At 31.7% G+C, this 13,216-nt stretch overlaps 1 protein-coding gene and 1 pseudogene across 6 annotated transcripts in view; one reads left to right on the forward strand and one right to left on the reverse strand.

Annotated features, from left to right (window-relative positions):
* LOC6034937 (cadherin-87A) overlaps positions 1-13,216 on the reverse strand; it is a 370,702-nt gene that overhangs the window by 70,435 nt on the left and 287,051 nt on the right. For all 6 annotated transcript variants that reach the window (XM_038266992.1, XM_038266991.1, XM_038266993.1 and 3 more), the window contains one exon: positions 9,571-9,714. In XM_038266992.1, coding sequence (XP_038122920.1) covers positions 9,571-9,714 — 144 coding nt within the window. The remainder of the gene's footprint in view (positions 1-9,570; positions 9,715-13,216) is intronic.
* Positions 3,537-4,418, forward strand: LOC119771226 (annotated as a pseudogene).

The following is a 13,216-nucleotide window of genomic DNA, read 5'->3' on the forward strand; positions in this document are numbered from 1 at the left end:
GAGTAGAAACAATATACGATGATAATAAAATTATAGCAGTATTATTGCGTTCAAATAAATGGTGGCATCTTCGACGAATATTGAGAATCGAACTGCAGTTTGAGATTCACCAGGGATCATTCGATGGTTTCGTTTTTGCTAAATGAAATATTTTCTACAAACCAAACAGCAACTATTATATTTTTAAAGTTCTCATAAACTAAGCCTATTACTCATATAATCAACTCAATCAATTAATCGCAAACAATAACACTGTTCCCATATTTAGCAAAGCCTGAAACATAAAGCTGCAACCAACACGTGAATTAAACTTTATGGAAATATGAGTAGTATACTGCCGTTCTACGTATTATTGTCCCATGTTCAAAAAAGTGCAACTGAGAAAAATGCTATTGAAATTTGTCGACCGATTTTTGTGTTTCTACGCATACTTGTCCCGTGGGTCCAAATTCGCTCTATTTGCCTCAGATCGCCCCAGTTAGTAGTTTATCATTATTATTTATGACCCTCTTGCTATACAATCGGTCAACGAGACATAATGTTTAGTTATACTAATGATTCCATGCAAAAAAAAACTTGGTGGGACAGTTATGCGTAGAAGTGTAACGATGAAACAAACAGGCTAGGTGTAGTTTTCAATGAGGTTCCGAACAAAGTAATTGATTTTATGTATTTTTCTTAAAGTATACGACAAACTAAATTTAAAAATGTCTAACAGTTAAAATCGTCTAAAAATGACATGGGACAATTATGCGTAGAACGGCAGTATAGCGAACAAACTGTCCAGAATTGACGAAACAAAACCTCTCCACCCAGTGTTGAATGTTTTCAAATCCCACACTATTATGACTATCATGAATCCAATTATGTTACATAAATTAGCTTAATTTGTATCGTCAACCACGGAGGGGAAATTTCAAAGCTCCTACGCTCGGGTATCTCCAAAGCGCAAGCAGGAGCATTTCTATTATCTCACCAAACATAGAATTTCCAACTCATTACTCAAAGCGCTCTCACAATGGGCACAATGCCCCATAGGCCGAGAGTAGGAAACAGCCACAATGTTGGCTTCAGCAGAATTTGTTGAACATGTGAAATTAGTTTCAGAAAAATGTTGTGCGATGGAAACCACCAGTTGAGTTTGGTGTTTTATTTAAACACGGTTGAATAAACACAAAAAAGTTTTCGTGCAAATTTATATGAGCCAACCTTCTGCATTATTGTAATTAACAGACATTTTAGAGAAATAATAAATTTATTACACATTTATTCGGTTTTATGGCATTCTATGCCAGCTGCTTGACAAATACCGTAAACAGAGGTGACGTTGATAGGATTTTATTTTTGGATTTTCTTATAGATTTTCTTGGCAAAAGCGATTCTGAAGAAGGCAAAAAAATTTACGTCGGATTTTAGTTAGAAAACATGTTATTTTTAAAACATGTTTTAATTTATTTAATAATAATAATAAGTTCCGTTGGTTGATTGGGCTGTTTTTGAATCTTTTAACAAAATACATATAAATTTGAGAGGAAGTTGATAACAAGTTGGAAATTTGTCTAAAATTTTTAAAAACTGTTTTTTTTTTTAATAAAAATTATCGATCTATGTATCACAGATTTGGTCTCTCTGAACACGCTCTTATTGACAGAGTTAAATTTTAATGAATTCTATGCCAATAAATAAAATTGTCAAAGTGGAATTACCCGGAGTAGTTTCATATTCTTTTTCTTTTAACTTTATAGTTTTATTATATTACAAAACTCGATGCTTTTGAGTTAAAAACTGCAATTCAAATTTTACCTTGACCGCGATACAATCGTCAGAATTTAATTTTAGTGAATTCCCGGCAAATGAATAAAATTGTAAAGTTTGGTAGCATTTATGGAATCATCTTTTAAAAAACAATAAAAAAACGTGTATGGTTTCTTAAGATAAGTAATTCCTTGGCGTTTATAACTATAATTTCAAATTTCATTTATAGGCACAAAATCCACTGAAATATATCATATCATATCATAGTTTTTTTTACCAAAATCGGTTAAAAATTCTCTAGAAACAACCGATTTCATCGGTAAACTTAAATTTTGCCGAAAATTTGGGGAATTCGCTACGTATTACCGATAAATCGGTTATAATAATACAAGTTTACCGAAATTCATAAAAAAATAACGATTTTCGGTTGTTTGAGATATTTACTAAAATTCGGTAGAAAATGACAGGAATTCAGCACACGGTTTACCGAAATCCGTTTGAATAATTGAAGCTATCTTGATTGTTGTTTGTTAGAGCGAGTTGTATGCTCCGAGTTGAAGTGTTTTTAAATGGTTCGAAATCAACCGGAATTAAGGATTTGAAGCAAGCATGAAGACTATCGGAAACATGGCACAGGAGCGAAAATCCGGTTAAAGAATCTATTACGAAGCGCCAAAAGGAAGTAAGACGCCGATGTAAGAACCATTCAAATGAGCAATGTAAGTTTAACTTCTATATTTAATTTTATTGAGATGTGATCGAATGTATCACTTATGTTTACAGGTTGAATGTGACTTCCTAGGGATCATATTCCGCTTTGAATCGAGTTGAGAATCCATCGAGGTAGATGGATGGATGGAACGTGAATTTGACTCTAAATAATTTGTTAGATTTTTTTGGAATAAACAGATCTAAATCAAAGTAAATAATTTATAACCTCAAATTCAACCTTTACTTTAAACAACCGGAATTCGGTAATCTAGAAAAAATAATCGAGTTTTCGGTTATTTCGATTAACAAAATTGACTCTACCGAACAATTCATATCGGATGATCGATCGGTTAACTGAATTTTAACCGAACAGAATACCGATCGTTCAGCAATTGAAAAATTGGTAAAATTTTACCGAATTCGGTAAAAAAATCTGAGTATGTAAAGCTTTTACTGATATCAGTATATTAATTTATTTATTTACAGGCCATGAAACTTGTGATTTTTATTGAGCAAATTGTGCAAATGTTAACCCAAATGAAATTTGTAGAAAAAATTACAGACGTTTGTATGGAAAATAGTATGGTAACGAATCTCAACATACACACGGAACAAAATCTGGTCGTTGGATCCGAAAAATATTTGCGACGAATTCGAAAACATTGGAAGTTTCCGAAATCATCGGGAATGTTTGCGATATTGGAAAAAATGTTTTCGATATTGAAGCAAAAAGTTTGCAAAATCGCAAACACCATGTTTGCGGCGCATTTTTTTGCCCAGTCCGCCGCAGCCAATGCGTTACACTGTCAGGATCAGCTGTTCGCATCTTTCGCAAGTAGTAAACTAACAGCAAACATAACCTATTTTTATTTTGTTTATTTCGTTGAGTGTCAACTTGAGTGTCGCAGCAGGTCCAGTTGCTGCTGCTTTTCCCGGATAAAAAAACCACGATTCTGCGTCGGAAACAGTTCCGAAACGGACAAATCTTCAAGGATTTGGTTCTCGCGGTGGTGCCGGTGCGAGGTGCGAGCCGCGGAAGACGCGAACGGGGCCGTGGTCGCGGCAAGGAAGACTCCAAGGAATGGGTTCCAGTGACCAAGCTTGGTCGTCTGGTGCGCGATGGCAAGATCCGCACCCTGGAGGAGATCTACCTGTACTCGCTCCCGATCCTGAGCCGCTCAAATGCCCGTCCAAAAGCAGACTCGTGCCGGTCAGCGTACCCGTTTCAAGGCGCTCGTCGCCATCGGTGACTCCAACGGCCTCATCTGTCTCGGCGTCAAGTGCAGCAAGGAAGTGGCCACCGCCATCCACGGTGCCATTATCCTGGCCAAGCTGTCGGTCATACCGGTTCGCCGTGGTTACTAGGGTAACAAGATCGGCAAGCCCCACACCGTGCTCTGCAAGGTCTTTGGCAAGTGCGGTACCGTCCTGGTGCACCTCAATCCGGTTCGCATTGTGTCGGCCCCGGTCCCGAAGAAGCTGCTCCAGATGGCCGGTATCGAGGATTGCGTTGGAGTCGCGAAACTAGAAATCCGGGTCACCAGCTACACCAATCTCTTCGGCGGTTCTTCCGCCATTGTACGCTGACAGTGATTCAAGACTGAATAGTTCAGTCCGGATAAAACTAATCAGACTAAGGTTAGTGTCCAATTTTGGCAAAGCTTTCAAACAAATTTCAAAAGCTTCTTTCTAATTCCAGCCGGCGGAATTTGCCACCCCATCTTTATATTTCCGACGATAATTGACACGGATGTCCGGTATCTATGTGCCTCGCTAAGTGATTAGAGTTTGGCCGGAACATCGTTGGTGTAGGTCCACAGCCATACGACTTCAACAACTACAACGCTACAGCACCGACGACAACCTATACTAGAGGCTCGCCAGAAAAAAGCCAAGTTTAAAAACACCAATGAAACCAGAAAGAAAACAACAACACAAACATACGAAAAAAATTATACAACATAAATACAAAAGAAAAAAGGAAATTAAAAAATCACACAAACACAAAAATACAAAAATACAAAAATACAAAAATACAAAAATACAAAAATACAAAAATACAAAAATACAAAAATACAAAAATACAAAAATACAAAAATACAAAAATACAAAAATACAAAAATACAAAAATACAAAAATACAAAAATACAAAAACACAAAAATACAAAAATACAAAAATACAAAAATACAAAAATACAAAAATACAAAAATACAAAAATACAAAAATACAAAAATACAAAAATACAAAAACAAAAATACAAAATACAAAATACAAAAATACAAAAATACAAAATACAAAATACAAAAAGTACAAAAATACAAAAATACAAAAATACAAAAATACAAAAATAAAAAGTACAAAAATAAAAATACAAAAATACAAAAATACAAAAATACAAAATACAAAAATAAAAAGTACAAAATACAAAAATACAAAAATACAAAAATACAAAAATACAAAAATACAAAAATACAAAAATAAAAATACAAAAATACAAAAATACAAAAATACAAAAATACAAAAATACAAAAATACAAAAATACAAAAATACAAAATACAAAAATACAAAAATACAAAAATACAAAATACAAAAATACAAAAATACAAAAATACAAAAATACAAAAATACAAAAATACAAAAATACAAAAATACAAAAATACAAAAATACAAAAATACAAAATACAAAATACAAAAATACAAAAATACAAAATACAAAAATACAAAATACAAAAATACAAAAATACAAAAATACAAAAATACAAAAATACAAAAATACAAAAATACAAAATACAAAAATACAAAAATACAAAAATACAAAATACAAAAATACAAAAATACAAAATACAAAAATACAAAATACAAAAATACAAAAATACAAAAATACAAAAATACAAAAATACAAAAATACAAAAATACAAAATACAAAATACAAAAATACAAAAATACAAAAATACAAAATACAAAAATACAAAAATACAAAATACAAAATACAAAAATACAAAATACAAAAATACAAAATACAAAAATACAAAAATACAAAAATACAAAAATACAAAAATACAAAAATACAAAAATACAAAAATACAAAAATACAAAAATACAAAATACAAAAATACAAAAATACAAAAATACAAAAATACAAAATACAAAAATACAAAAATACAAAAATACAAAATACAAAAATACAAAAATACAAAAATACAAAAATACAAAAATACAAAAATACAAAAATACAAAAATACAAAAATACAAAAATACAAAAATACAAAATACAAAAATACAAAAATACAAAAATACAAAAATACAAAAATACAAAAATACAAAAATAAAAATACAAAAATACAAAAATACAAAAATACAAAATACAAAAATACAAAAATACAAAAATACAAAAATACAAAAATACAAAAATACAAAAATACAAAAATACAAAATACAAAATACAAAAATACAAAAATACAAAAATACAAAAATACAAAAATACAAAAATACAAAAATACAAAAATACAAAAATACAAAAATACAAAAATACAAAAATACAAAATACAAAAATACAAAATACAAAAATACAAAATACAAAATACAAAAATACAAAAATACAAAAATACAAAAATACAAAATACAAAATACAAAAATACAAAAATACAAAAATACAAAATACAAAAATACAAAAATAAAAAATACAAAATACAAAAATACAAAAATACAAAAATACAAAAATACAAAAATACAAAAATACAAAAATACAAAAATACAAAAATACAAAATACAAAAATACAAAAATACAAAAATACAAAAATACAAAAATACAAAAATACAAAAATACAAAATACAAAAATACAAAAATACAAAAATACAAAAATACAAAAATACAAAAATACAAAAATACAAAAATACAAAAATACAAAAATACAAAAATACAAAAATACAAAAATACAAAAATACAAAATACAAAAATACAAAAATACAAAATACAAAAATACAAAAATACAAAAATACAAAAATACAAAAATACAAAATACAAAAATACAAAAATACAAAAATACAAAAATACAAAAATACAAAAATACAAAAATACAAAAATACAAAAATACAAAAATACAAAAATACAAAAATACAAAAATACAAAAATACAAAAATACAAAAATACAAAAATACAAAAATACAAAAATACAAAAATACAAAAATACAGTCGACTCTCTGGTTGTCAATATCCAAGGGACCGTCGAGGAAAAGAATCATCAGTTTACAGAACGATGCAAAATGAAGACTCGATTGAAAATATTTTTTTCTTGATACCCAGCTATGGGAGAGAATCATGGCAACGTCCAGCAAACAAAAACAAACTAATGTCAAACACCCTTCAAAGCTTCGTTTCGCTAAGAAAAATGTCTATGCAAGCCATGAGATAGTGACAATATTGACAACCGGAAGAGATTTTTAAAGCAAACAGAATCCAAGGGACCGTCGAGGAAGAGATCCTTCAAGCAAGAGAAAATATCGAGGAGTAAAGCCAATCGAAGTATGCAGATTGAAGGGACTGAAGAATTTATCGATAGATGGAGCAATATTGATATCAAGAAGATCGACAGCCAGAGAGTCGACTGTACAAAAATACAAAAATACAAAAATACAAAAATACAAAAATACAAAAATACAAAAATACAAAAATACAAAAATACAAAAATACAAAAATACAAAAATACAAAAATACAAAAATACAAAAATACAAAAATACAAAATACAACAATACAAAAAAAAATTTTAGATACAAAAAAAAATTTTAGAATTTTAGAGAATTTTAGAGAATTTTAGAGAATTTTAGAGAATTTTAGGGAATTTTAGGAAATTTTAGGGAATTTTAGAGAATTTTAGAGAATTTTAGAAAATTTTAGAGAAATTTAGAGAATTTTTGATAGTTTTAGAGAATTTTAAAGTTTTTTGGAGAATTTTAGATAATTTAGAGATTTTTATAGTATTTTACAGAATTTTAGAGAATTTTAGTGAATTTTAGAGAATTTTATAGAATTTTAGAGAATTTTCGAATTTTAGAGAATTTTAAAAAATTAAGAGAATTTTAGAGAATTTTAGAGAATTTTAAGAATTTTGAAGAATTTTACTGAATTTCAGAAGTTTTAGAGAATTTTTGAAATGTTTAGAAATTTTTAAAGATTTTTAGGTAAATTTAGAGATTTTTGGTTTTTTTTTTAGAATTTCAAAGAGTTTTGGAATATTTAACAGAATTTTGGAAAAACTTCTCAAATTTTAGAGAATTGTAGAGAATTAAAAAAAAAATGGGGAATTTTAATTTTTTTTGAATTTTGGACAATTATTTTATTTGAGTCGAGAGACAATAATATTGCAATTTATTTTTGTGTTATATTTCACAGGCTCGCGACTGCAGCGTGAGTTTGGCAAACGCCTTCACAGATCCGACTTCTGGTGAAGATTCTGAGGACTTGTTCAATCGGAGGACACTCTGCTCAAGCCGATCCTTGAGGTGTAGGAAGGAATTGGAATCGTGATCGTGCCTTTGGCGCCTTTGTTGCCCTCGTGTGGCGCCACATGCTCCAGAGTCACTCGGGCTCCGCCATAAACCTACGCGAATCCGCTCAAGGGACGTGCCAGATCAACCACCCGTGCACGCTGCACCTGTCTCAGCACCTCCATCCGGATCGGCTAGCCGCCGACGTCACCGAGCACGAGAAGGACCTGAAGAATCGTCACCGAAGCATCGCCGTCGCGGTGACGGTTCCGGTCACAAAGACTTTAGCAAGTGCATGGTGTGTTTTTTACCAAGCAAAAGCAAAACACAACTGATATAATCAAAATTTCGTAGTAAGCAACTCACGTAATTTCTCTGATTCGGTTTTGTACTATGAATAAATAAATTCAAAAAATAAACCTCTTCTTCTTCTTCTTATTTCCACCAAAAAAATCGGGAATCAACGGTCAATTCAAAAAAGTAAATATTGTGGTGGCTGCGTGCTGCGTGCTTTTGGCGGGGTAGGCGTTACTGCGTTACGTTTGCGATATCGAAAATCATCGTTTGCGATATTGGAAGCAATGCTTCCTGCTGACGGGTGCAAACCAAGATTTGCGATTTTTAGAGTAAATCGGAAGCAAAGTTTGCGATTCCGCAAACCGGATTTTGTTCCGTGCAGAGTCAGATTATTTGTTTCCATAAACACTTTTTTCCATATTTCCGATCCATTAGAATTGATCTTATAGTAAAATTTACGTTAGAAGCTGAAATTTTTGCGTACAGCCGTATTCAAGGCTCATCAATTATTAACTCCTTTACAAAAAATAACTCTCATTTGATTTACCCGTGAATCATTCGTCACCCAGCAGCAAACTTTAAGCTCCCTCAAGCTCCCAAGAATCACATCATTTGAATAGCAATTAGGGACTAGCAAATTAAATATTACTTTCCATTCCCAAGCACCACCAACCACCGCAACGCGAGAGAGATAGAGTGAGTGAAATTGAAAAATTGCTTCCTGTCGGAAGAATGATGTTCCCTGTGAGGAGCTTTGCCTGGGTGGGGTGTGGGGTTGATCCATTTGGGTGTAATATAAGTGTACGGGAAACATAAAGTAGTCCAAATTTAATGAGCAAAGTTTGTTTTAAAGTTAAACATATATACACAAAAAGTAATAATTTGGGGACTAACAAATCAAATCCAAACTTTTAGGAACTTTTTAGGACTACAAAAAGGACTGAAAATTTGCTGTTCTGGAAAGATTTTTTTTTATTACACCCTATTGGTCCATGGACCGGAAATCAAACCCACAGCTCCGAATCCGTTCTACGGCAAGTGAGTTAGTTGGTGGATTGGATCCCTGCGGTAAATTTTCGAGGGTGTGGCAGGATGTTCGCAGAGGATCGTAATTAGTGCCAACTAACAGACAGTTGAGTTAAATGTAGTCATGGAGACTTGGAATGGTGAAGTGAAGGTGTTGAGGAGAGGAGATAATTGATTTGAACGATCGTCGGGATTTCCAGCATTCAAATTAATCTTCAATCAATTTAACATGATTAATCGTTGCAAAAAAAGTAAAATAACAATTTCAACAAAGATAAACTTCATTATACTTACTTTCTGAAACTCTGGCGGATTGTCATTCTCATCCAAAACAATGATGGTAATGGGAACGTTAACCACGTTGTCGTTTTCAGAATCGATTCCACTGGAGCTGACGCGGTCTTTGATGGTGACGGAGAAGGACAGTGTGTCCTGGGTCTGAAAATAAAACAAAACAAAACATTTTTAAACACATTTTCAGGGTTGGTAGTCACGTTATTCGAGATGTTTTAGTATTTCAATTTTCATCAATTTATGGCACAGCAAAATACTCTATTCGGTTTAAAAAATCGTTATGTTTTTTCAGCAATGTGATTCTGCTGAAAAACTGCAACAGATGCACGCGTTCGCTACCTTCAAAACTGCAGCAAATTCAGCCACGTTGGAGGGGGATAAAAAAAAAACAATGTTATTTCTGATCTGCATCGGTGCTAAAAATTTCCCAAACTAAAAAACAACAAACGTTATCAGATTCTGATACCGTCGAAACGCAGGCCAGTTCTGGCTCAGTACGCATTTGTGTCATCACTAGCAGCATTTCGCATGAGCATTTGTTTTTTTTCTGCAACCAGGTGAGAGTCCTTCGCTAAGCCAATCAAATGCTCACAGAGGATAGGATTTCACAATGATACCCAACGCTATTTTTCCGTGATCAGATTATACGGCGTTGATGAAAATTTTGCTGAAAACTACCATTAACAACAACTGAAAAAACTGGTGGGTGACACAACATAAAATAACTTTTCCGTGGCTTAAGGAAACAATACAAACAAGAAAGCCAAAAAAATATGAAGATTTCTATAAAATATGAACTACAATACTGGTTTGCATTATTTTTTGTATATTGAACTGAAAAATGAATTTTATTACCTAATATTATCCATTCAAGCAACTTATTTCATATGCTCTTCATCACACTGATAAATCATTAATTTTTAAAAGAACACTGCTGAAGGAAGATTCACGATCAAACTCAACAGAATACACTTTTCAAAGCAAACATATCTTCGCATTCAAAGTTTGTTCCAAAGTGAGGCAAGGAAAAATGAGTTCGTGTCACCACCGCAAAAGAAACAAACACGCAACACAAACAGCCAACTTCTCAAAAAGCTATCCCCACGTGAGCCCGTTTTTTAGGCGTGACATTTTTTAAGTGTATTTTTTCAGAAAGCCCGTCCAATTACCTACACCGAAAGCCAAATCATGGTTCCTAATCGCTACCATATTGTAGAGTTAAGAGCGAGTTTCTCACCAATGTGTAACAGGTCTTATCGAGGTGCTCCAATTTGGATGAAACTTTCAGCGTTTGTTTGTCTATACATGAGATGAACTCATGCCAAATATGAGCCCTCTACGACAAAGGAAAGTGGGGTAAAACGGGTTTCAAAGTTTGAGGTCCAAAAAACCAAAAAAAAAATTTTTTAAAATTGCTCGCATTTCCGTAAAACTTCATCAATTCCAACTCTCTTGGTCGCATTCGAACTTCAAAATGAGCTATAGACATCCGAGATTGGTTTGACTTTTTCTCATAGCTTTTGCCAATTACTGTTAAAATTGATCTTTTAAAAACCTTAATATCTTTTTGCAACTGCCTCCCATACTCCCACACTGAAAGAAACACACATAGCAATCTCAAGTGTTCCACACGTGAATCTGCCCCATACGACATTGCATGTGAATGTCATGTGCAAATCACTTCAAGAATTCTCATCCACGACTCGGTAAATTCAATAGCAAAACACGTTAACTTCACGTGACGACGCACATAAATTTGCAATGCTTTTCTCATCAATATTAAATGAGTTTGTAGTGTAAATCGTTCGACTTGAAAACTTGTCGACTTGTCGACGATGCGTCGAAAATCAAAGCAGTGTGATTTTTCGGCGATTTTTCTGATTAATATTCATGCTGTATCGTCTTATTTACGAAGATGAAAATGACGTCCAGCCATAAAGTAAAACATATACCAGGCCGGCCCAACGTCCGGCCCGCGGGCCGGATCCGGCCCCTGAGGCCATTTTATCCGGCCCGCGATGGCATTTTGAAAATAGTTCTATAACTGGCCCTAAATGCTGTTCATGAAATACTCAATAAATAAATTTAGTGTCCAAATTAGAAAAATAATCTTGAGATATTATTTTTAGAAATAACAAAACATTTATTTGATCTATTTTTGCTTATTACACAAAATTTGGCTAATTCATAGTTTTGAGCAACGACTACGAAATCGGTCTTTTTTCTTCAATTTTAATTTTTGTATTTTTTAATCCGACTGAAACTTTTTTGGTGCCTTCGGTATGCCCAAAGAAGCCATTTTGCATCATTAGTTTGTCCATATAATTTTCCATAAAAATTTTTTGATCGATTTGGTGTCTTCGGCAAAGTTGAATGTATGGATACGGACTACACGGGAAAAAATAATACACGGTAAAAAAAATTGGTGATTTTTTTATTTAACTTTTTATCACTAAAATTTGATTTGCAAAAAAAAACTATTTTTATTTTTTTTTATTTTTTGATATGTTTTAGAAGACATAAATGACAACTTTTCTGAAATTTCCAGGTTGTGCAAAAAATCATTGACCGAGTTATGAATTTTTTAATCAATATTTTTTTTTCAAATATACTTCATTTCAACTTCATTTTTCGATGTAAAATCAAATTTGCAATCAAAAAGTACTTTACTGAAATTTTGATAAAGTTCACCGTTTTCAAGTTAAATCCATTATTAGGTGACTTTTTTGAAAATAGTCGAAGTTTTTCATTTTTTTAAATAAGTGCACATGTTAGCCCACTTTTGACAAAAATATTTTTGAAGAGCTGAGAAAATTGTCTATATTTTGCTTAATCGGACTTTGTTGATACGACCTTTAGTTGCTGAGATATTGCAATGCAAAGGTTTAAAAACCGGAAAATTGATGTTTTCTTAGTCTCACCCAAATATGAAACATTTGTGAAATTTTCGATCTTTTCGAAAACTATATTTTCAAAATTTTAAAATCAAGACTTACATTTTAAAAGGGCCAAACATTCAATATTACGCCCTTTTTTTAATTATTTTATTTCACATTTAAAAAATCTTTATGTTTGAATTTAATTCTTATCATTTTTGTATTTAGGCCGATGCAAATATTTAAAAAAGTTTTTGTCCCTCGGCCCTGGCCGTGGTCAAGGGGGGGGCAAAAAAATAAAAAAATATAAAAATTTTAATAACAAGCCATAGTCTTCACATTTAAATGAAAAAAGTGTTTTAAAATGCATTTTACACTATTTCAGTTGTTTTGCAATCATTAGTTTTCTAAAAATCTAAGATCTGACAAAAACAAAAATTGTATCGAAAAAAAAGCTTTTGCATCGAAAATTTTCAAAAAATCTTAAGATTTTTTAATAAACCCAAACATGCTAAAAATGATTTTAAACGCAGGAAAATGTATTTTAATTTGATTTCAGTTGCTTGCACTTGAATTTTCATTGAAATTTTGAAGTTTATTGTAAAAATTTTTTTTTTGCCCCCTGATTTTTCGGGCCAATTTTGAAGGGGGGGGGGGGGTGACAAAAACTTTTAAAATATATGTACCAGCCTTATATTTCCATAATAAATTATTTTATTTAAAAAATGGGCAAAAAAACTGAAAGACACTAAATTTAAATTTCTTAAAGT

Source organism: Culex quinquefasciatus, chromosome 1 (assembly GCF_015732765.1).
Source record: "Culex quinquefasciatus strain JHB chromosome 1, VPISU_Cqui_1.0_pri_paternal, whole genome shotgun sequence".
Lineage (NCBI taxonomy): Eukaryota > Metazoa > Arthropoda > Insecta > Diptera > Culicidae > Culex > Culex quinquefasciatus.